The sequence below is a fragment of the Arvicola amphibius genome, chromosome 8, assembly GCF_903992535.2.
Source record: "Arvicola amphibius chromosome 8, mArvAmp1.2, whole genome shotgun sequence".
Taxonomy (NCBI): Eukaryota; Metazoa; Chordata; class Mammalia; order Rodentia; family Cricetidae; genus Arvicola; species Arvicola amphibius.
In genome coordinates this window covers 20,493,018-20,518,922 of record NC_052054.1, presented here as the reverse complement: position 1 = coordinate 20,518,922, position 25,905 = coordinate 20,493,018, and the positions used below count along the sequence as shown (strand labels likewise).

The 25,905-nt window shown below is 38.6% G+C and overlaps 1 protein-coding gene and 1 pseudogene across 2 annotated transcripts in view; one reads left to right on the top strand and one right to left on the bottom strand.

Annotated features, from left to right (window-relative positions):
- The window catches only part of Epm2a (EPM2A glucan phosphatase, laforin), a 106,975-nt gene that overhangs the window by 58,231 nt on the left and 22,839 nt on the right, over positions 1-25,905 (bottom strand). For both annotated transcript variants that reach the window (XM_038340236.2, XM_038340235.2), the window contains exon 2: positions 2,431-2,605. In XM_038340236.2, coding sequence (XP_038196164.1) covers positions 2,431-2,444 — 14 coding nt within the window. In that variant the 5' untranslated portion in view covers positions 2,445-2,605. The remainder of the gene's footprint in view (positions 1-2,430; positions 2,606-25,905) is intronic.
- The window catches only part of LOC119820645, a 30,706-nt pseudogene continuing 7,729 nt past the window's right edge, over positions 2,929-25,905 (top strand).

Genomic DNA, 25,905 nt, shown 5'->3' with positions numbered 1-25,905 from the left:
AAAAAACGAGCAAGTAAGAATCATTAGCCATTTTTAAACTATGAAAGAGAAATATTTAAATAAAAAGAACAACTAATTGGTGGGGAACAAGATCATCTTGGAAGAAGAACTTTTAAGGTATTATAAGTACTGTATGAGAGATTTATGAATACATCTATGCATAAACTTGAACAAACAAAAGTCACAGTAAGATTAAAATTCCCCAAATTAAGAATAAATATTATGTCTTTTATTTTGGGGAAAAATACTGAGAAAGTTTCCAAAATATAAAGCAATAAAACCAACAGGTGAAGACTATGAAATTTAAGAATGGAATGTGAATCAAACAGCTGCAACATGCACCTAGGAAGACACTTTAGTGACAGCCATCAAAGGCCGTAGGTAATCACGCTGTAGAAGGAAGTCTCTCAAGCCCAGGGTATGGCCCTTTGGAGGGTTTAGGGAGTTTTGTTCAGGACAGATGAGAGATGACCCACAAACACATCCTCACAAGGGCTTAGAACAGCACAACACCCGCTGCTTCTCACCCTCGCTGTGCTGCCTGCTTTCCCTGATGTCTACGTTGTATGGGCACAATAAATTTGGAAGGAAGTATGTTTCCTGGTGACATTTTGTTTGTGTTTTAACAAATAAAGCTTGCCAGAAGATCAGAGTACAGAGCTAAACCACTGGAGGCCAAGCAGTGGTGGCACACACCTTTAATCCCAGGATTTAGGAGACAGAGGCAGAGGGATCTCTGCTACTTCAAGGCCACCCTTGGCTACAAGAAATTGATCCAGTCTAAAAGAGGAACAGAGCACACACAAAAGGTGACCCTAGCACTTGGGATCCCTCGCTTTTAATCCCAGAACTAGGGAGGTGGAGACAGGAGTGATGTGGCTGGATAGAGACAGGAATATCAGGTGGGAGGAGACAGGAGTTCATATACAATCTGAGGCAGCAGTCTGAAACCCTCAGTCTGAGGAGCAATCAGTAGGGACAGTCTGAGGACAGGATTACCCCTTCCATCTGAGCACTGGTAGAGATAAAAGGTCTCTAGTGGCTGGCTGTACTGCTTCTCTAATTCCTCAGGTTTTGCACCTAATATCTGACTCCAGGTTTTTATTAAGAACAATTAGAATTAATGCTATAATGTTTAAGAAGAATAACAATATTCTCACATTTTGAAGAATTTGCCATCTTTGCCTAGTTCCTTTCTCTCAAGAGCTCTTATCGAAAGCAATACACTTATGAAGAACATACTGAAATAAACTGGAGAGATGGCTCCATGGTTAAGAGGACTGGATGCTCTTCCAGGAGACCCAAGTTTTATTCCAAGCACCCACATGGCAACTCACAACTGTCTGTAACTCCAGTGCAGGAATGCAATTCTCTCTTCTGGCTTCCTCAGGCATGGGCACACATGTAGTACCCATGTACACATGCAAGCTAAAGACTCATACACATACAGTATAACTGAAAATTTTTTAAAAGAACACACTGATGTCTCCTGCCTATTGGTATAAGCATTGTACATTCAACACTAAACAATATATAAGATTTGAAGATTGATTTTAAATTTTAAGCAATTAAAATATGAAAGACATATTTGCTATGTGAAATATGGTTTCTATATATGTGTTAAAATGCAAAAATAATTACAATGAATCACAGGAAGCAGATTTGAAAAAAATAAAGGCACAAAACCTAATATGCTCTCATAACATAGGAAATGACAAAGCATAGCCAAGAACTGATAGATCACAGAATACAATTTTCATGAAGGTAAAAAGCAGAATGTTTTAAATCTATGTGATAGAGATTAGAGTAAGGGACAGGAACAAATGAGGGCTGAAATTAACATTTGCAACAGAGGAAAATAAATACATTAACAAATAAAGGATATGCATAGTATTTAAAATTGCACAGAGTGATTTAACATAATCACCTGATGAGTGACAATGAAGGAAAATGTCATTGACCATCCTCTTTGATGGCTGCATTGCTGTTACGATATGCATTGCTATTACAATATTTAAGTGAACAAACACGTAAAAAAATTAATGAATGATAAGCAAATAACGATCTATTTTTATGTTATATTTGAGAAAATGTATATAAGGAGACCACAAACATTTGTCTCCTTCCTGTATAAAGTAATTTAAATGATACAAAGTGACCTGGGGTATATTAGAGCAATCGTTGTATTCAAGCCATTGAACCAGTAGATCGGTTAACTACTATTCTGTCTAAATATGCTGAGAGCTGCACAGATATGAAATAAAGAATTCTATAGCAATCTTTCACACGGAGAACTAAAGAGCTCATGTACTGACACACTGTAATTTCTCTGACCGAAGCACTGCAGTTTTGAGCTCAGTAAATATTTCCATTGTCCTAACACTACCTCTCGTCCTACTTTGAAGCTTATAAACATGGCGCTATTTTTACCTTGAATAATGCATGGCTTGGTGGCCGGCGATATTAAAATAGAAGTCTGTTGTGTGCTTGATTTCGTTGGTGTGCCCAGTGGCCTCAATCCAGTGTCCTACTGGGAGACAGTAAACACCATCCACCAAGTTGTTTTCATTATATGTACAGCAACGGTCATGGTGAGGTCCATTGCCTAGAACAAGAAGGAACACACAGCAATTAAGTCAGTGCTTTGCTTAGGCAACCTTGAAATGACTGGGACAAAATGAATCATAAGACGAAAATAAGCATAAAGTAGTTTAATTGCAAAACGAATCAGACTAGAGTCAAAGTGGGCATTTGTAAAGTGCCTTATGAAAATCTTAGTGTCTGTGTTCCCTCTGAGTACATGAGTTTTAATTTAAAAAGCTGCTTACTAACTCTTCCAGACTCCATTGACCCACACAGTACCCTACAACAAGCTATGGCTCATTTTATAGCCCAATAACTATTTGAAACGGTTTAATAGTCATTAATATGCCTGGATTCCCTGTTATCTTTATGGTATGCAAATGAACTATTCAGGTCAGAAATAAAGTATCTTAGTGCCAATGCAAATAGTAAATACAGAAGTGAACACATAAATAAATAGTAGAATAAATGATCGCAGGCAATTTAATTCACAGGTAAAACGTGGATTAGTGTTTCCTATAGATGAGAAAACTAAGTCTCGCAGAGGTCAATTAGTTTACCTAAGCCCGCTGAACTTCTACACTCTTGGATTATTAAGCTGATTCCCACCGGACCCTCTCCTTCAGGGGCTGATGCCCTCCTGCTAATCCCTGCCCCCTTCATATGCACAGAAGACACAAGCTCCTCCTTTTCAATGTTATAGGGCAAAGGAGAAACAGAAAAACATGTCTAAAAGCATCATTTGCTTACATTGCTGTTTTTTTTCCAATATCAGCCACACTACGACCTGAACACCTGTGTCACCCCTGGAGTCCCGTGTTGAAGCTCCCCCATTCCTTCTCCATATAAGATCACAGCAAGTGGAGGCTATCCATGAACCACTGGAGAGATGGCTCAGTGGTTAAAAGCACCGGCGGTTCTTCCAGAGGACCTGGGTTCACTTCCTAGCACCCACATGGCAGCTTACAACTGCCGGTAACTCTATGTCCAGGGGATCTGACACCCTCACAAAATACCAATGTGCAGAAAGTAAAAATAAATAAATCATTAAAAAAAGCAAAAAACAAAAACAAAAAAAGCAAGCCTTCACCAGATGCTGACTATCCCTTCATCCTGCTTTTCCCTACCCTCAGAATGCTGAGAAATATATTTCTGGTTTAACCAAATCTCTCAGACTATGGAATTTATTATAGTGGGGCAAATAAGAACTGGATCCTTTATTTCTACAAAGATTAAAATTCATACTATATTATAATTAGAACTTACATGCTCATCTTCTTTCAAATTATCTCCTTTCTTATCCGACCTATTATATATTATCAATAAAACAAATGTCTGTGATGTGTAGGAATAAATTGTACCTGTTATGCATATAAAAATGTTGAATCACTTGCTACTTTTCAGCTGAAAGTTGCTTAACACAAAAAATGGAAAACACTCCTTAACTAGGAGCTGACTCTCTAGATTATAACTGCCTCCTTTCAGTTAAGAGACAGAATTACTCACTTAATAAATCATTACTGATCTTCCTAGATGAGACTCCGCTCTTTTCTCTTGATGGCTAAAAAGCACTATACCATCTGTCCACTGAGTACCTTGATATTTGGTAGATAATATTCAAATAGACCAGCAACTCAACTTCGACAGGTATTCCAACAGAGAAGTGCACATAGCAGTACTATCTTAACAGCAAATGCTGCAATGATATGTTTACTCCTTCAATAAACATTTTAGGCAAGTACTGTACAAAGTCATAGTAAGGACTTAGATATTTAACTTAAGAGCAGTTAAAAATTTCCAGTTTTATGAGCCATATGATAAGACCACACTTTTATTCTGAAATCACTCTCTGAATAGAGTGAGAAATTAATTCTGGAGCAATGAAGTTGAGAGTCCAGGAGCTTGGTCAATAGCTCAGTTAGTAATGTACCTACTTTGCCAAGCATGAGAACCTAAGTTTGATCCTGAGAGCTCATATAAAGAGCTAGCACAGCAGTGCATGCTGTAATCTCAAAGCTGGAGAGACAGAGACAGGTGGGTCCTTGGGGCCCACACATGGCCTATTTGGTGAACTCCAGGCAAATGAGAGACCCAGTCTCAAAAATGAGGTGTATTGTGCCTAAAGATTGACATCTGAAGTTGTTTTCTGGTTTCTCCACACATACACATACATATACATTTGCTCCCACAAATGAATATCTGAACATATACTTACATACACACACACACACACACACACACACACAGGTATGCACACAAAGTAGTGAGTCCATTTAGAAAAGCCTGCATTATTATATAAGGAACATGATGAGAGAATATCACTGGTAGAAACAAAAAAGATTGGGTAGATTCAGAAGGTAAAAGCTACTAGACTTTTAAATAATCAGACATGGACAGAGAAGAAGGAGGGGATCATCAAAGACCTCTAAACTTTCAGTGAACATAGAATAGTACCACGTACCGAGAGGGAAGATGTGGAAGAGAACAGCTTGAGAGTAATGAATTACGAGTGCTCCTCAGGTATACAAAGAGAATACCAAATAGAGCTGGAGAAAGGATTTGACACCCTGACTGAGGACATGGACTAAAAATAGCTAGCAGTCATTTTGGAAGAAAGACATTTAGGCATATAGATGTGTCACTGAAAGAAATAATACATTCGCTCATTTGATGGCTGGATAAGAAAAAGGACCTTACAGGTGCATAGGAAGAGAGACTAGAGAGGAGGAGTGGGAGAAAGTGAGGAGGAACAGCCTGAGTTAAAATAAAATGTTCACTAAAGTAGACTAAAGCCAAGTGTGGTGTTAACAGTGGTCCTATCTGGGAAGGAAAACTCGATGGGGAAAATTATCCTAAAGAATATTAAGAGCTGCAAAGGAAAAAGGACAAGTAACATATAAAGGTAAACCTGTAGAATTACTCCCAACTTCTCAATCCATAGGTCCTGGATAGATGTGCTGCAGACACTAAGAGACCCAGATGCAAGTCCAGACTACTATACCCAACAAAGCTTTCAATCACCATCGATGGAGAAAAAAGATATTCCATGACAAAAAAAAAAAACCAGATTTAAACAATACATATCCACAAACCCAGCCCTAAAAACATTAGAAGGAAACAGACAAGATCACCTGACAAAATTGGCAGTGTGGGGGTGGGGGGAGAAGGGAGAGTGGAAGGGGAAGAAAAGAGGTGAAGAGTAGGGTTGAGGAGAACTTGAAGGAATGGGATAGTTGAGATGGATGAAGGACAGAGAGGAGAGCAAGGAAAGAGTTATCTTGGTTGAAAAAGCCATTATAGGGTTAGCAGAAACCTGGCTCTAGAGAAATTCCCAGGAATCCACATGGATGACCCAAGCGAAGAACTAAAACAATAGAGGGGGCCCGATCTTGACTTGTACTGAAGTCAAGCTGATGAATACCTTAAATGTCACCATAGAACCTTCATCCAGCAACTGATGGAAACAGAGGCAGAGACCCTCATCAGAGCACTGGACTGAGCTCCCAAAGTACAGATGAAGAGTGGGAGGAGTGAGAATATGAACAAAGAGGTCAACAGCATGATGGGTACACCCACTGAAACAGTCTACCTGAGCTAATGGGAGCTCACCAACTCCAGACAGACTGGGAAGGAACAAGCATAGGACCAAACTAGTCCCTCTGAATGTGGTTAACAGTTGCATGGCTGGGGCAGACTGAGGGGCCACTGGCAGTGGCACCAAGATTTATCCCTTCTGCATGTACTGCCTTTTTGAAACCTATTCTCTTTGGATGGATACCTTGCTCAGCCTAGATATAGTAAGGAGGGCCTTGGACCTTTCCTAAAGCTATGTGCCTTAGCCTCTCTGAGGATTGGATGGGGGTGGGGTGGGATGTGTGTGGAGGGGATGGGAGGAGGGAAGGGAATGGGAAGTTGGATTGGTATTTTTTAAAAATCTAATTAAAAAATTTTAAAAATTAATGAATAACTCATTCTTAGAAGCATCCAATATTTTATTATCTTAATAAAAGAATATATCTTTCCAACTGATGACAATAATAGACTTAGGAGGACTTAAACAATACCTCTTAAATACACATAATTATTGAGAAACTAAAATATAGATAAATTATAATGTTCAATAGAAATTCTAGCTATTATCTTCAAAAGAATTTTCACTGCTAAAATTTGTTTTTGCCATAAACATTTTATGTATATATGTTTTAGACAATTTTACAGCAGTCTTTTATACCTCACAACCTATGCTATAAAAATTAGATTACAGTAATTAGAGCATCATTTAGAATAGAATCATTATTTTTTTTAATTTGGCCAAGGAAATGCCAAACACTAGTGATAAATTTTATTTGGTGGAATTTCTACATTCAGGATTACAGAGCAAATTTTATTTGTTCTTTTCTTTCTTCCAGAACTGGACATTTAATGCACACCAACATTAAGATAACTTAGAAGAACAAGGAGCAGAATAAACCACCGAGAGACTCTGGAGCATAAGGGACAGCACATTCTTGGCTTCTGTGCTGCGTCCTTTATTTGGTTTTCATACCCAGACTTGGATCTGAAAAGCCAGTGACTGCTAACACCAACAGGGACAGGCAAGGGGAAATACAACAGCAGAACTGCAGCAAAGCAAAGGGAGGGCTCAGAAACACAGACCTCTTTCTTGTATGTGTGCACACAAGTCTGAGTTAAGTGTCTTGTAGGTTGGTCTACATTCATGAGTTGTTATGTTTGTATACATGAACTGTGTTTGTGCATATGTGCTTTAGGTTTGCATATGTTTATGTGTGTTGTAAACATATTGTGTTTATGTGTATTGTATGTTTATGTGTGCATGTTATATGTTTGTGTATGTATGTATGTGCGCATTATGTTTGTTCCCATGTATGTTGCATGTGTAGAAATGTGTGTGCATGTGCATGCACATTGGGTGCTTGTTATATGTTTATTGTATGTTTGCATATGTGCTGATGTGTATGTTACATATCCGTGTGTGTTGTATGTTTATCTACATGTGTGTTGGTTTTGAGTGTTCTTATATGTTATATGTTTGTGTATATGTTCATATATTTATGACTAGGCACATGAGTGTACAGGTGAGTTTGCCTTTGTAGGTAAGGAAAGATCTCTCACTAAACTTACAGCTTGCCATTTTGAGTAAGCTAGCCAGCAAACCTCTGGTATTCCCCCACCTCCTGACCCTCAGCACTGGAGCTGCATATGTGCTACCACACCTGGATTTTAGACAAGCATTGGGGATGGAATTTACATTCTCATGCTTGCTCAGCAAGTACTTTAACTACTGTGCCAACTCTCCACCCCTGCTTTGCGTCAGTCACACAACACTGATAAAGCATGGACCTACACCCAACCACAAAAGCAACAGTCGTGTGTGATTCACTGTCACCAGGCTGGAATGAAGCACCTCAAGCCACTCACTAGGGTAGTACTAGAGGAGGCCAAATAGAAGATTGAGACTTCCAACAACTTTCCTGGCAGTGTCTGTGGATAACAGGTAGAATGTAAACTTCTACCTTCATTTAATCTTAAGTGAATATCTCAACCTTTGCCACTGAGTAAACCTAGCAGAGAGTCAGGATTGTCACCTCCTCCTCACCATCAACATGAAGGTGAAAGAGGGAACAGGAACAAGACATTTTCACGTTTCTGGGTAAAAGGAGCACCAGTGGAAGCTTATGGAGATCTTGTGAACACCCAATCATTGAGCAATAATGTAACTCCAATCCCTTGATTGCCAGTGGAGACAGAATGAGGAGCCTCAGTAACAATATAAAACCTTCACACTCCTACTGAAACAGTATCAGAGAAGCCAAGTCAAAATCCCAGAGTCTCATTAGGTATTACCCCACATGTTCAATTTCCAAGCATAAACAACATATCCAGAACCACAACAACCTCAATTTCTTAAGGAAGATGCTTGGTAGATTCTGACACCAAGATGACAGATTACAAAGACTAAACTGTCTTTTCTTACCAATTCCAAACAAAGCAAAAATCATAAAGTCCCAGCAAAGGAAAATGATAATGAAAAGCAAAATGAAAACTTTATGACTGAAAAATTAATGGAGATAAAAACTCAGTTCAGTGGGTAAACTTAAGAGTAAAATGTCAGGAAGAAAGAATTAATAAACTTCAAGAGAACTATAGAAAATACCCATCCAGGGAAAACGGAGGAAAAAGCAGATAAACAATCCTTAAAGGTGTTTACTACCTCCCCGGCCTGACTCTGTCCTGCGTGTCTGTTCCGAGGAACAGCAGGCAGTTCTCTCCATCCGACTGCTCTCACACAGAAGTGCATGCCTCCACCGCAAGGAAGACTCGATTGATGTGGGCAGGAGCCCTCTTAGGCCTCAGAACCACCTCTTCAGCTGTGGACTACAGGCTGGCAAAGATCATCACTTTAAGGTGGTAATGATGATGAGAATGAGCACCAGTAATCATAAAAAAAAAAAAAAAAAAAAAAAAAAAAAAAAAAAAAACGGTTAGTTTAGGGGCAGGGGCAAAAGATGAATCACACGTCCTAGAGGCAAAAGCAACAAACTATGAAGGTGGTCCAATTAAAGTAACACCACAGCCAACACTTTCCCTTGGGGGCTTTGAAATGACACCACCTATGGCCTTTAAGGCTGAAGTGTGGTTCAGGGCCTGTGCACTGTAGTGGACAGAACCTAGTAGCTGTAGAAGAAGATGCAGAGTCTGAAGATGAAGATAAGGGGGATGTAAAACTCCTAAGTAGGTCTAGAAAGGGATCTGCTCTGGGAGCGGGTAACAGGTTTCACAGAAGAAAAAAAAGTAAAACTTGATGAAGATGATGAGGATGATTTTGATGATGAGGAAACTGAAGAAAAAGTTCATGAAGAAATCTGTATGAGGCACTCCAGCCAGAAATGCACAAAAATCAAACCAAAATGGAAAAGATTTAAAATCATTAACACTGAGATCAAAAGGTCAAGAGTCCTGAAACAAAAAAAAAAGACAGGAAAAAGCTCCTAAAACACCAAAAGGACCTAGTTCTAGAGAAGACATTAAGGCAGAAGTGCAAGCAAATATAGAAAAGGGACATCAAAAAGTCCTGGACACTACTGGTGAATTAAGCCCAAAGAGGAAAAGAAGAAACAAATACAGTTCATATTGAGTATCGTCAACAATCCAGACTGGAGACTTCCAGTCTAATCTCAGTCCCCTTTCCTGGTTGGTGGACCATTCCCCCTTGCAGACTGGAAGCAATCTCTTGTCTTCCTAAAGCATTTTTCTTTCACTCTTGTGGTGCAGAGCACTTTACTGCTTTCTACACTTGTGCTTATGCCTCATCTCTGACCATGTTTTAATGCCTTTGTATCCTTAACTGCTCAATAAATGTTTGCATGAACCAAAAAACTAAATAAAAAGATGTTTACTACTATAACAAAATATTTAACATTCATACAAGATAAAGAAAAAATGACATTGAACAAAACACTTGAATAGTTTGAATAAACCTCAAAACTTGTGAAATTTGTCAAGAAACAAACACAGATTTAAGAAGCCTAACCAGAGTAATCAAAAGAAATACCTAAGGCACATTGTAATGTCTGAAAATTAGCAACAGACAATTTTAAAAGTAGCCAGAGAACAATAATAAAAGCAGTTCCAGCATGGTGTGTATGCTAGCCTTTATCTCAGGAGTTTGCACTGGGATGTGGAGGCAGGAAGAACTCAAAGTCATCCTTGCTACAAGAGACAGGAAATAAGAGAGAGAGGAAGGAAAAAGCTGCTCCAATGTCAGCAAATTTACCATTCGAAGCCTCACAGGACAAAAGATGTAACATGTTTCAAGTGCTGAAAGAAAACTATTCACCAGAAATCTCCTGTTCAGGAAATCCATTCTCCAGAAATAAAGAAAAAAATATCAAAACAATGACCGATGAAAAAAATCTAAAAAAATGTTCTTGCTAGTTGAACTACTTTTAAAACTGACAAATAGAGGACCAAGAGAAGGCAAGGTGTGGTGGTGAGAGCCTTTAATACCAGCACTCAGCAGGCAGATGCAGGTAGATTTCTATGAGTTCAAGGCTAGCCTGGTATTGGTCTATATGGTGAATTCCAGGCTGACAAGAACTACACAGTGAGACCCTGGCTTTAGCTAGCTAGCTAATAGATGATAGAGATAGAGAGATATAGATGGATGGATGGATGGATGGATAGATGATAGATAGATAGATAGATAGATAGATAGATAGATAGATAGATAGATAGATAGATAGATGATAGAGAGACAGATATAGATGGATGAATGGATAGATAAAGGAAGGGAGAGAGAGAGAGAGAGAGAGAGATCTGGGCATGTTACCTGTTCAGGCTGAACTGGTCAATGTCAAGTATTTATTAATTTATTATCATTCATTTAAAATAAATAAACATGCAAACAGTTCATAAGGTTGGAATAAAGACAAACCAATCTGTATTACTGCTTAAAATATAGAAAAGGAATAGTTAAACTAATGAAGCACCTACTTCCTCAGAATGTATTTGGTCATCACTGTTTTTGTTAATTAAGCCAAGTCAGGTGATTCTAAAGAAAGTGGGGACTGATCCCAAACGCAGAAAGAAGAAACCCCAGAATAAACTCATTATTTTAGAAGCCTGAAGACTCAAGTTAAAGTAAGTTTAGTTTTTGTAAACTGAAATTATGTTGGATAAGCATTATGTATTTGGTAAATGTAGACTTCCTAAGCAAAATAAAGCCTATTTATTATTCATGCTATTTGTTTAAATATATCCTCCTTGGAATTTAATTACTTACAGTTTTCTCTTCCAACATATGAACATAAATCCTGAACCAAACACATTAATCTCTAATTTTAGCTATTAATTCACCCCATCTGTCCCTACTTCAGAAACTATTAGTGAATAAAATTGTAAAACACAAGGGAGACTTACAAACTCTTTGACTTTGCAATATTGTTCTAATGGCCAAAAAAAGAGCAGAAAACAAACATTTGAGATGAGTTTGCCAACTGCTTGCTCTTGGAAAGGGTGGGTCAGGCTGCAGCAGACCGCAGTAAACTGTGACAATAGAAAGCAGTTGAGTTTGGTTGCAGTGATGGAGAGAGCTGGCCTGTCCCACATAATAGGATAAAGGGCTGAGGTGAAATTAAAGGAAAGAACAGAGAAAGCTATGCAGAGGTCAAAGAGAATATGTTAGAACCAAAAGAAAGAAGTAGAAATCCAGTTAGCAAAGTGTCTAAGGTAGAAGGCGACACCAGACACTCTGGCTGTGAGGTCACCAAAGATAAACAGTGCAGGGCAAGCATGGTAGTGTTTAATTCGATGTTATCTGCACTTGTAATTATCCTCTCTAAACTTCATTGTAACCCATTATGTTTCCACACAGGATTCAGATATGAAGAGAAAATAGAGGGTTACATTAATGATAATTTATTTAAAAACTGAAATCTTTGCTTATGTTGACTTTCTATAGGCAAAGCTACAAGAAATCATATTTGCCAGACTGAGCAATATCAAAATAATAAAGCCAAGGATGGTTCTGAGGATATAAACCCTTCTCACTATGCGGGCATCCAGAGAGGGTTGCCATCCTACCTCGCCGTTAGGATCAGACAGCAGATAATCTTTACATATTGTAAAAAGGTAGGCTAGCATTCAAAGATAACCGTTGGTGGAGTGCTTTACAAATTTCTGAAGCTTCACAAACAGATGAAATGAAGTGCTGAGAAAAACAGCAATCACAGTAGAAAATCACAAGTACGACTTCCATAGAACATTTTTACTTACAAGATTTCTATCTCATTAAATTACTCAATCACTATGACATACAAATTAAATGGAAAAATAAAGTGGACAACATGCAGTGTTAATGGCAAAAGAGAAACTGATAAAAATTAGCAATACAAAGACCCATTAGAAGATGAAGGAAGTTCTGTAGTGGTAGATATGAAATTTTTAAAAGTCCAGCTCACTTATGACAATTACATATTTAAATAGAGGATTACATTGATATAGAATACTATGATTAGAATCTTAGAATTAAAACCAAAATGAAATATGCACATACAGGAAGGTAATTTCAACAAAGGTACCCAGAAAAACACAAAATGTAGAAAGGACAATCTCTCAACAAATTGTATAAAAAAAATCAGGAAATTCACATGCAAAAGAATAAGACTGCATAGGGAAAATGGTTACTTGACTAAACGCAACAACAGATTAACTGCATCCCCACCTAAATCCTAATGGCAGTATTAACAGAACTAGAGAAAACAATCCCAAGAGTCATATGAAAACACGAAAGGCCTGAGCTAAAACAACACTGAACATATCACATGCTAGGTCTCAGAGTATATTCCAGAACCATAGGAACAAAAGCAGCATGCTCCTGGCACGAAAACAGACATTAGAATTCTAGAATAATACAAGATTGAGAAAACCAAGTGCGCTGCAGCAATCTACTTCTTGCCAAGCTCTCAAAGGCATCCCTTGGGGGGTGGGAACAACAACTGACAACAGTGCTCCGAAACTGGCTTCCTACATGGAGGAGAATGAAACTGGATTCCTAGCCCTCACCTTCCATAAAAACCAATCCAAAATGGATCAAAAGTCTTCATGTAAGATCTCAAAATTTCAAACTGTTATAGGAAAATATGATATAAGGACAGGGGGCTGGATCAGTGGGTCAGCAGAGTTGCTCCGGACTCCCGGAGGACCCGAATTTGGTTCTCGGCACCTGTGTTGGGTGGCTCACAGACCCTTATTACTCCAGCTCTAGCGGTTCAGAGTACAACTCTTGGTCTTCCCAGGCATCTTCACTCACATGCGCAAATTCACACACACACACACACGCACACACAAATAATTAATTCAAAAATAAGTCTTTAGTAGAGATAGATGCATAGATGGAATTCCAATAGCATAGGAAACAATGCCAAAAACTGACAAACGAAATTGTCTGATGTTAAGAAGCTTTTACAAATCAAAAGAAGCAACCACCAGAGTGAAGAAACAACCTAGAGAACTAGGGGGGAGAATTGCCAACTACATTTCAGGCAAGGGATTAACATGCAGGCTACATAAAAAGCTGTAAAAATTAAACACCTAAACCCAAGTCATCCAATCAATAAATGAGTCAATAAATGAGTGAATGGGCAGTTCATAAAAGAAAAATACAAATGGCCAATAAATACTGGAAAGTATTCAATAGCCCCAGCCATCTGGTTAATGCAAATTAGAACTACCATGAAATATCATTTCACCTCAGTCAAAATGGCTTTCATCCAGCAAACAATGAAGAACCAGGGAGATGCCTCGCTGGACAGAGTGCTTGCCACACAACGGATCCCCAGCACCCACACAACAGCCTGGCAAGAAGCTCACTTTTGTAACTTCATCACTGAAGGAGCAGACTTCCACAGATTCCTGTAACACCGGCCAGACTACCTAGCCGAATCACTGAATTTCAGGTTCATTAAGAGATTCTGTCTCTAAGGGAAAAATGAAAAAAAAAAAAACTGAGGAAGATCCCCCAAATTGTCCTCTGGTCCCGTCTACACACGCATACAGAGAGAGGGGAGGGAGTGAGGGAGGCACAGGCACAGGACAGGCACAGGCCCACATGCAGGTGCACACACCGAGAAAATAAATGACAACAAGTCTAGTGAACTGTGGGAAAGGAACTCTATATTCACAGCCTGTGGGAATGTAAACTCACGCAGCTTCCATAAAAACCAATGCAGAGGCTCCTTACAAAACCAAAAGTGGTATTACCATATAGTACAGATACAGCACTCTTGAATACACCTCAAGGACTCTAAGTCAGCATGCCACAGAGATACTCAGACATTCATGTTATAGCTGCAATATACGTAATACGCGACACTCATAGTTGCAATCTACACAACAGCCAGGAAATGGAACTGATCTAGCTAGGTCCCTATCACCTGATGAATAGATAAGAAAGGGATGTTATGATACACAATGGGATTTTCAGCAGCTGTAAAGAAAATGAAACCATGACATATGTAGGAAAATGGGTGCAACTAGAAATCATTCATTGGGTGAAATAAGCCAGACTTGCCCCTAAAACATATTTTTCTTATATATAGAATTCTCAGATTCAAAATTATATAGTGTGTGTTTGTAAGTCACAAAACTAAGAAGTAGATCAAGAGAGGAAAGAAAAAGATATCAGAGGCGGGGATATAGAAGTTAATTTAATGAGCATAAGAAAACAGAAGGTGGGATCAACTAGAGGGAGAAAGGGAACAGCGGGAATGGGGTGGTTATAGGAGAGGGCAGTGGGGGAGGGTGATGAATGAGAACAAAGTATAATGACAAAACAAAGAAACTCATGACTTTGTATACTAACCTAGAAATTAATTTTTAAATGACAAATTTTTCAAAAGGAGACTTTAAAATGTCCAAGAAGTCCATAAGAAATACTCAACACTACTAATCATTTGGGAAATACAAATTTAAAGTAAGGCAATGTCCTCACTTTACACCTGTCAGAGCAGCTATTACAGAAGCTAAAAGACAGCCTGCATTAGTGAGGGAAGCAAAGTTCACAACACTGTTGGTGGACACTCAAATTAGTACCTTCATCATGGCAAAGAGATACCACAAAAAGCTAAATATAGAAATCATAAGGGCAAGCAACCTACATCTAGCTAGATCTAGTCAAAGCAATTGAAATTCATACACAAAAGAACTATCTAAACTCCTAAATCCCCTGCAGCATCGTTCATGATAACCAAGACACGTCATCATAACTGTCCACCATATCATTAGCCTGAGTGCCTGTCGGCACAAATAAGAAATCTGGTTCATATACATAGGGATTCTATCCAACATTAAAAAGGAGAGAGACAACCCCATCATCTGAAATGACCTCCTTGAGCCTGCATATCTTATTCTAAGCAGAATAGACAAGCACCAAAAGACAACTCATGATCATACTCACACAAGAAATCTAAACAATAGGTACTCATAGAAATGAAAAGTAGGAAAGTGTTAACAGAGGCCAGAGGGGTCAGGAGGAATAATGAGATTTTGTTCAAAGTGTGCAGATTCATTTAGACAAAAGCAGTGAGTTTCTGAGATCTACTGCACAGGAGGATGCATTATCCAGCCTCTGTTAACACTTTCCTACTTTTCATTTCTATGAGTACAGACTGCTTAGATTCCGTGTGTGTATGATCTTGAGTTGCTTTTGGCCCTTGTCTATTCTGCTTAGAATAAGGTATTACAGGCTCGTGGATATCATTTCAGATGATGGGGCTGTCTCTTTTTTAAATATATATTTAAAGCAGGGCGGTGGTGGCGCACGCCTTTAATCCCAGCACTCGGGAGGCAGAGGCAGGCGGATCTCTGAGTTCGAGGCCAGCCTGGTCTATAAGAGCTAGTTCCAGGACAGGCTCTAGAAACCACAGGGAAACCCTGTCTCAAAAAACCAAATATATATATATATATATATATATATATATATATATATATATATATAATATATATATTTTTTTTAAATATATATGTATATATAATAGTAAAATATTTTTATTTCAAAATTACTAAGTAAACATCAAAAGTTTCTCCACAAAAAATAGTAAATTAACTTGATTTATCAAGCCATTCATGCACATAAATTAAAATATCACATTGTGTTACATAAATGTACATGGCTAGTAATTATTAATTTAAAATATTAATAATAAAAACACATGAAAACATTATTTTAACAAAGCTAGAGTTTCAAGTACAGGGGGTGGGGGGAATCAAGCATAATAGAGTCATCACAGTAATAAACATTTGGTATAATGCTCTATGTGTTTCAAGGTTGAAAATTTGCTGTTGAAGATGCTACAGTTTATGGGGAATAGTACAATGAATGCAGAATACATAATCAACAGCCTTTCTTTGTATCTGTACATGAAAACTTGTCTAGCCTTTTTAGTTGCAAATGAGCCACACAGCCTTAAAGCAATTATTTGATAGAATTACAAGTTAGTGGACTAACAGCTCTGTACAGAATTGGTCTGACCTCATTTGTTCTCATTAGCAACCACACTCTGGATTCTTTGAGAAAATAACGAAGTCCCTGAGACAGTCGTTTAGAAACCTGCTGCAATGCTTTGTTTGGTCCTCTCTAAGGTAAGCCTGAGGCTTACAGAAAAGAACAGGAGGCATTATTAACACGGATAAGGCTTGGACTTACTGCCCTGCCTCCAGAAAAGCTCTCCAGAGGAAAACTCCCAAAGAGCCTAGGTCGGTTCAGCTCAGCATTTGAATGAAATGCTTCATTTTAAACACCTGTCAAACAGGTCAGACAACATCAGAAGGGAAATCTATGATTAGTCAATGGAGATAATGGAAGCTTTTTTTCCTACCTTAATCGAATATGATGAAGGAGGCAGACCTCGATGAGGGTAGGAGATGACTTCTTTCCAAAAGATATAAATGCTAATTATTTAATATCTCATGGACATGGATTGACTTGTGTTCTCTCCAAATTCCACATGGAGTTAGCCCTAACTCTATAAGCCCATAAATGGAAATAGGAAATAATGAAGGCAAGATGAAATAGGAGGGGCAGGTCACGAGCTAACTTGTCTGAAGACCTTAACCCTTCTCTCCCCAAAGCCCTTCTCATACGAGCATTGAGAATATAGCCATGTGCAAGCTGGCACGGGTTTGATCAAAAGACAATTCTGCCAACATCTAACATAGGACTTCTCACCATTAGAACAGCTGGGGAATGAATTTCTGTTATTTGAGCCACACAGTCTGTGCTCCTTGCTTACTGCAGCCATAGTACACTGCTTATATGCACAAAAATATTCCAGACTTTAATCCAACTTAAGAGCAAAACGTTATTGAAAGCTGATTTCTTTTTAGCCACTCCAGATATATGAGCAACCTATGAAGGTTAAGGTATGACTGCTACCAAGAATGAAATGTTAATTATACAAAACTTTTACAAGGCAACTATTATTCAAATTAGGTATATTATGAAATTCTAAATTTTCTAAATGACACACAGAATATTCCGAGATTGTAGAGAAGCTATGATGCAATGGAATTTTCCAAGGGTGATGACGCCAACGTGGTGTTGAAACAGACTCTTCAAAGCACTAGCTCATTAGAAAGAAAATTGTGACAGTTTTCAACCCATGGAGGAGGTTGAATATGGAACACACTGGAGAAGGATGCATCAGTAAGAGCCAGAACCTAGGGTTTATGATAGAGAGATGGGTCTTAGGTTATGACTGACACATATGATGAGGAGCACAACAATGTATGAATGAGAATAACTCAAAGCAATGATGAAACCAAATGAATCCAATGGATACAGAGAGCAACGACCTAAGAGTTCACAATTACCAAAGCAATAGACCATCATACAATTTATTTCATGGCTTGAGTAAGGAGAGAACTGACTGATTTTAATCATTAAGAAAGCATACTCATGGGGCTGGAGAGATGGCTCAGTGGTTAAGAGCACTGACTGCTCTTCCAAAGGACCCGGGTTCAATTCCCAGCACCCACATGGCAGCTCACAACTGTCTGGAGATCCAGTTGCAGGGAATCTGACACCTTCACACCAGCGCACATAAAATAAAGTTAAATAAACCATAAAAATATTTTTTAAAAAAAAGAAAGCATACTCATGAGTTCTTTCACTGTAATTAAACACCTGAGACATTTAACTTAGAGAAAAGGTTTACTTTGTTTCATGGCTCAGGAAGCTCCTGTCCAAGAATGAGCCAGCTCATTCAGTGCTCTGACCTCTGGAAGGAGTATCATATGGTAATGCTGGAGAGGCTATGATAAACCAAACTGTTAACCTCATAAGCTAGGAAAGAAGAAGCAGAAGCAAGAGGAGGGAACCAGAGTCACATTACTCCAAGAAAAGGAAATCCCCAGTGACCTAAGGGTTTCCTAAAGGCACCTTCCAATAGGGCCACCCTGGAGACTAATGTTTTAATGGACCAAGCCAAGCTATGGGAAATATTCAGCAAATAATACTTTCACCCATCGGTTACACTTCCATTTAAAACACAATAGCCAAGTTCTTTTTGTATAACTTCTAGAGAAAGTCAGAAACATAAAATCTTCTTAATAGTTTGGCTCAAAGCATCAAGACTGAAGTATTAATTTCACATTCAGTGGAACTTTAACTTAGCAAGAAACCAAAAGATTTGGACACTTATTGTGAAAGGGCCGAATCATTTGGCAGCTGATTGTACTGTGGTTCAAGGGATGAAACAAAGAAGGCCAGTTTGTTGACATGATCTATGCAGAATGACTGGAGATATTTGCAGGACTCTGCATGCACTGTTTATGTTACACACAGAGATTTTATTAATGCGCTTAATACATTTTTATTTTATTGGTCTAATACATTTTAATGGTGGTGTTTCTATTGCCATTAAAGCAAGTTTATAGTCATGTCTAGACTTTTGTTATTGTTGTCAGATTGACAGGTCATTCTTTTTCTCTCTCCATAGCTCTCCCAGAACTGACTAGCGATTTCACTGTGTTTCAACACATGAACACAAATCCAAGTTTCAAAAGCAGATACAACATTTCCACTAGTATTAGTCTTACTAAATAAAGCAAGCTGTCACACAGCAGGTAAGAGCACTCGCCACCAAGCCTGACAATCTGAGTTCCATTCCTGAGATCTAGATGACAGAAGGAGAGAACCAACTCCTGAACATTATATGCTGACCTCCATACATGTTCTATGGCACAGGAGTGCTCACATACATACACATGGAAACACAAAAAAATAATTTAAAAATAAATCAAATGCTCCAAACTTTATTTTGCTTCATTTGACATACCAAGAAGCCTATCAGAAAGCTTCTGTATCACCCTTTGTATAAAGAGTTACACTAACAACACTAAGCCACAAGCCAGCATCCTCCTGGGTACATCCAATATCTGGATGCAGAAAACACAGAGTCATCATACTGATCCTGGGAATTCCTCAGAACATGGAGTACTATCATGCTTTCAACTCTATCCTAACACAGCGTGGCAAACATTCATTTTAGCAGTTTCACAGTAAGGATTTTGGCATGAAATATCTCTTCCATTAAGTTTTTATAATGTAGATTAAGGAATTTAATAAAACATCCCCTTCAGTTGATCTAGCTCCAATATCAAAACTGTTTTATGCTTCAACTTCTCCCACACAATATAGTTCACGAGTGTTATCAGCATTCAGCTACAATGAGCATCACATGGACCCTGAGCTAGTTACTGGCAAGAAACTAGAAATGCAACGCTAATTGTGATAGAGAACTGAGCTTTCAAATGCAATTTTTAAACACTAAATTGTTCTTGAAAAAAATGATAAACCACTTTGTTTTAACACCTTTCAGTGAGATGTTATATACAAGAGTGTCTACTTAACTAGGGAGTTGGAGTCATAAAGAGAATTTTATCTCGTGATACATTGCACTTATGGGGATGACCCCATAAAGTTACAACACTACTGAGGTTGCTGCATCTTGGTTTCTGTAATATATTCTTGAAGTTTGTACAATTGTGAAATCGCCTAACAACACATTTCTACAACATATCTCTGTAGATAGACATTATGGGACTATTTCTTAAAATTTGTCATCATTGCAAATAGCACAGATTTAAGACTACATCTTAAAAAAATTATTAATGGTGGTGACTTAAACAAACAGAAGCTTGTCCCACAGAATGAGGATGGAAGACCAGACAGTCCAGAACCAGTCAATACTAAGTTCCTTATAAAATCCAAAGCTTAGCCAACCTTAATACACAGACTCTGTGGTCACGTATTTCAACCCATCTATAGAGAGTGAACCCTCAGCTTCATATCTGGAACTCTAAAGTGTGAAGCATATACCAATTAGTTGGACGTCCCTTTTTAGGAGAAAAGTTGATGCTTTTATGGCAACTTAGTCCAAAAGATTTTACTCATCTCGTTGCCTACAATTAATGGCATAGGCATCTATAGGTCAATGGCTAAATATAGGAGCAAGATGAAAATTCAATTAGCTGTGGAAAATTGGGAGAAGTCAATGCTCCCCATGGCACATCATCTTTTACAATAGAGATATCTGTAGGACAACCTGACATTAATCAAAAGCTTTGTTTATTATTCCTGTTAATGTACGTGTGTGCATATGGTGTGTGAACCGTGTGCCCTCATGTTACAGAGCACATAGAGAGGATAGCTGAAACCTCTCAGGAGCCAGTTTTTTCTTCTTCCATGGGATCCATGGATCAAACTCTGGTTGTCAGGCTTCATGGCAAAAGCTCTTACTTGGTGAGCCGTCTCTACTGCCCCTGCCCCAATATATTATACTGTTAGGTACATATAATTTCTAGCTAAGTAAATCAATAATAAAATAACATCATTTTAGCCGGGCGGTGGTGGCGCACGCCTTTAATCCCAGCACTCGGGAGGCAGAGGCAGGCGGATCTCTGTGAGTTCGAGACCAGCCTGGTCTACAAGAGCTAGTTCCAGGACAGGCTCCAAAGCCGCAGAGAAACCCTGTCTCAAAAAACCAAAAAAAATAAAATAAAATAACATCATTTTAATGTACTTGATAAAAAACTTATACACAAACATTATTTTTCTGGTTCTTTACTATGTTTACTTTTACAAACTCTTTGCTATAACACAGGATTCTTCTCCCAATCTGTGCCTTAAGCCACTCCCTAAATTCATCCTCTCCTAGTTTTCCAACTGTCTCCACAACCTACAGATTGAACCCAGGGCCTCAAGCATGCTAGGCTCTATCCATCTACCACTGAGTTCTATCTCTAGTTTACTTTGTAGTTATTTTATTTACAAACAGGATTTTATTAAATTGCCCAAACTGGCCTTGAATTCATTCAGTAGCCCAGATAAACCCTGAGTTTATGATCCTCCTGCAACAGGCCCCTGAGTACCTGGTAATATCAGCCTACACCACCAGTACCAGCTATCCCATCATTTCTTTTAAACTATCTTTCCTACGACTAGCCCGCCTTCACCCCAACACTACACTCGGTACACCATAATGTGGCATTTGTCCTCGGTACTCCACTGAAAACTTTAAATGGAATCACCTCTTAACTGCCACATTAATTTTTCATCTTTCTTTACCTGCCTGTGATCCTCAAAACCGTGACATCATCTGGTAAAGTCCTCCTCTACGTACTCATCATGCTGCTATCCTGGAAGACCTCAGGTTTGAACTCATGATTTAGACACGGACTTCATTCTGAGTCATACGACCATCCCTCTGGATCCAGGGATGTTCTTGCTGTTACATAAAATGGTACAGCATTTACACACAGCATATGCACATCCTCAGTATACTTCAAGTTATCTCCGGGTTTCTTATGCTACCTGATACGACCTTAAGATGACAAAAAAAAATCATTTATCATTTAAGAACTAGTAACAAGGGCCCGGTGATGGTCGCACATGCCTTTAATCCCAGCACTTAGGAAGCAGAAGCAGGTGGATTTATGCAAGTTCGAGACCAGCCTGATCTACAGTGCGAGTTCCAGCACAGGCCCCAAAGCTACAAAGAAACTCTGTCTCAGAAAACAAAACAAACAAAAACTAGTAACAAAAGAAAAGTCTGTACATGTTCAGTGTAAATGCAACTTTTCAGATATTGTTGATGCAGGGTTGGCTGGAAGACTCCAGATGTGAAATCTAATAATACAAAAGGCTGAGTGTCTTGTTTACTGTTTGTACACAGTCAGTAATGAGAAAATCATTTAAGCAACCTGTGCTTGTGTCTTCTCATTTGCAGAAAAAAAAAGGACAAATAGTCCTAACAACCTCATGGGGTTGCTACGAGGGAATCAATTAGATAGTCCATTAAAAGGATTTAACACAGGAACTAACACAGTTGGTGTTCTGCAACTCAGTAACAGCTCGTGACTATGATTCTTCCCTAGCAAACCCCAATCTTCCAGCTTGCATGAGACTCTGCACACTGATTTGCAGAGCAATACTGAAACATGTTCAGATGATCTGAACGACAGCTTTGTGCAGACTGTGTTTTGAGACAAGATCATAATAACGGCAACTCCATATGGACTCGTGATTTTTTTTCCAGTAATTTATCTAGTTTACAAAAATTTCTGCCCAAACCTTGGAAACTACCCCTGAAAACTGAATGTAATTAAAACTCCAAAATCTTTCCTCTCGATTATATTAAAAGTAAACAATTTTCTTATTTTCTATTCTTATAAAATAATGCAAATATAAGAGTTCATTGCTACTGATTTCTTCTTATTGGTTTATTCCTATTTGGGAAAAACCATATTTAAATACTAATTCCTTCAAACAAATTACCAGTTCTCCCTATTTTCTCTTGCCAGGAAATTTGACAAACATGCTTCCTGACGAGCAGCTGAGCAGGAAAGGGCCTGTTCAGGGCTACTCTGATTAATATACACTGGTGTATTAATCAAAGTTGGGGGGAACCCACTTGTACATCTTCCATGAATTTACTTAACGAATTCATTGGCAAGCACCTCCATTTTTAAATTTATAGACAAAAATCATGTGGGGTCTCTGAAATTCTTTTCTGAAAATGAAAGCCACCATTCCTGACACATTGTACCTCTCGTACAAACAGGAACTGCTGTTCTATCAAAAATCAACTCAAAGGTGATTTTTAAAACGTCAGGAATGCATCATTATGGTGAAAGTGAAGAGGTTTTTGACTTCGTGTGGTTTACAATATCCTTTATAAATCAGTACAGAATTGTGAAATAATCTCATCAGAAACCTGTTTAACGACTTATCCACAGAGTGTCCACGGCTCGCTATAGGACAAGAATGCAGTTCACAACGTTGACCCAAAAGATAGAAGGGAAAGCTGGTCTGACAACACACACCTGTAACCCAATGGGGTTTAGAGGTGGAGTTGGTAAAGTCAAAGGCCAAGGTCATTCTCCTGTACTTAGTGAGTTTGAGGTTAGCCTAAGCTACATGGGACCAAATATCAAAAAAAAATAAAATAAAAGTAAGTGAGGAGATGAGGAACATGTTTCAGGAGCATATTCTAGACATTTATAGTAAAATAATAAATGTTTTCCTTCTTGAAAACAGCAAAGAATATATTTGGCAAAAGGCAATTAAAATTTTATATAATGGTTCAGCTGTTTAAAAGCAAAGATATCCTCTATTTGGATCAAATTTTACAAACAACTTTAAGCAACCTCATTTTTGAAAGCAGCTATATTCTCTTGAATAAAATACAGTACTATGGTGGTATCAAAATTGCCCCTGTCTAAGTAGACACTAATAGTCATCATTACACACTGCTGAATAACTCTTAGTTTTTCTTTGTAGAGGATAAGACTATTGTAACACACATATGTTCACTTGTAGTGAAGCCCTAATGACAACAGATGTCAGCAAAGAATCATTTATCGCGGTTCACAAGGCACTTTCCTCATGTAATTCATCTCGTTGAATTAATTCTCCAGGAAATTCTGACACAGTGCAATCCAATATGAAACCACCATAAAGCATTTCTCGTGCATGTCATAAATATCAAAGGCACAGGTGCAACAATAGCGGGATGATGTGATCTGATCTGATATGATATGATATGATATGATCTAATGAGCACAGCCAGCATCGTTGTCAGAAGCATCTGCATCAGGGCTCAGGAAATGGCTCCGCAGACAAAGTACTTGCCTCACAAGCGTGAGGAACTGAATTTGAATCATCAGCACCCCTTTAAAGGTGACTGCTCTAGCACACCTCTGTCATCCCAATGCTAACCTCCTAGAGATAAAAGGAGACTGCACATACGCTCAGAGGCCAGCCAGTCTGACATTCACAGCAGCAAACAAGAGACACTAACTTAAATAGGGTAGAAGGCTAAGATCAACATCCAAGGTTGCCCTCTGATCTCTACATTTGTGCCCATGCTCTCACACACCTATGGGCACACACATCATGCACAGAATCCCCCAAAGATACTATAGCAAGCATGTGTACAAGCTGAGTTCATTTTCAATGTAGCTGCTAAAGTATAGAGAAAGGACAAATACCAGGATCTTTGTAGGATATTTTAACTAATCTTAATTACTATATCAAGGTAATGTACACAACTTTGGAGCAACATAAAACTATTGCTTTACTTCTTCCAGCATGAAATAATTTCAGAAGTATGAAATCTTATGAAATTCTCCTTTTTAACTGAATGAGAAATTCTTTTCAGAATTTCTTCGGATGAAGTGGGTATGTAGAAATAGGGAGAAAAAGAGGATTCCGAGAGAATAAGGAACTCATTTTAAAAAGAAGCTGGATGTGGTGGGGCACACCTTTTATCCCAGATCTTGGGGGGCAGAGGCAGGTGGGGCTCTGTGAGTTCAAAGGCAAGAATGGTCTGGATATTGACTTTCGTCTTGACTTTCAGGCCAGCCAGAGGTACACAGTGAGACCCTGTCTGAAAAGAGAAGGAGGAGAGAGAAGGTGGAAAGAGGAAGAGGGAGAGGAAGACGGACAGTTAGGTTTTACACAAACTGCACATCAGACTACCAGTGAAACACTGCCACCCAGTGGAATCAGACAGAAATAGCCTTTAAAAGACTACAAGAATTTCATGCCACTTTTCTGTTGGAATAATAGAAATTAACCTTCCAAATGTGTGATACCTCAATATACCCAGCTGTACATATAGCAGACGGGTTATTATATCTTTCCTTGAGTCTGATAATGGAGTCCATGTTTATGTAGTAAGAAAGCCTAGGGCTCCTGGCTCCCAGACACCCCTGTTCACCCACAGGGCCACTCCTAGGGGCCTGTGAGTCCTGCTCCTGTCCAAATTCTGACCTCCATAGAGGGTTAGCTGAGACTCAGAGACCACCAAGGATCCATGCATGCCCAAAGCGTCTCCATAAAATGGCCGAGAGGGAAAGTCACTGACATGAAAATTCTTCGGAAGACTTCTATTGTTTTCTTTTAAAACTTGTAAGATTTGGTTCTATTTCAAGGATGAGTATATCTACCCAAATTTTTGAATGTTTTCTGTTTTCAAATGTCTCTTTTTAAAAATGGAGTGTTGGATAAGTGTTACATCTTTATTCAATATAACAAACGCGGGTCACTGGCACATGACGGCATTAAAGAAGAGAAGATGGCAGATGTGGATACTTCCGTTTGAGATCCTGGAGAGTGACTTCCACCACTTAATTCATTCATATAGTGCCTATTGAAAGTACCACGCATTGTTCTATGGTTTAAGACATGCTGGGATAACAACACGTGTTCCCACATGGTGGAAGGGTAATTATTTTAGA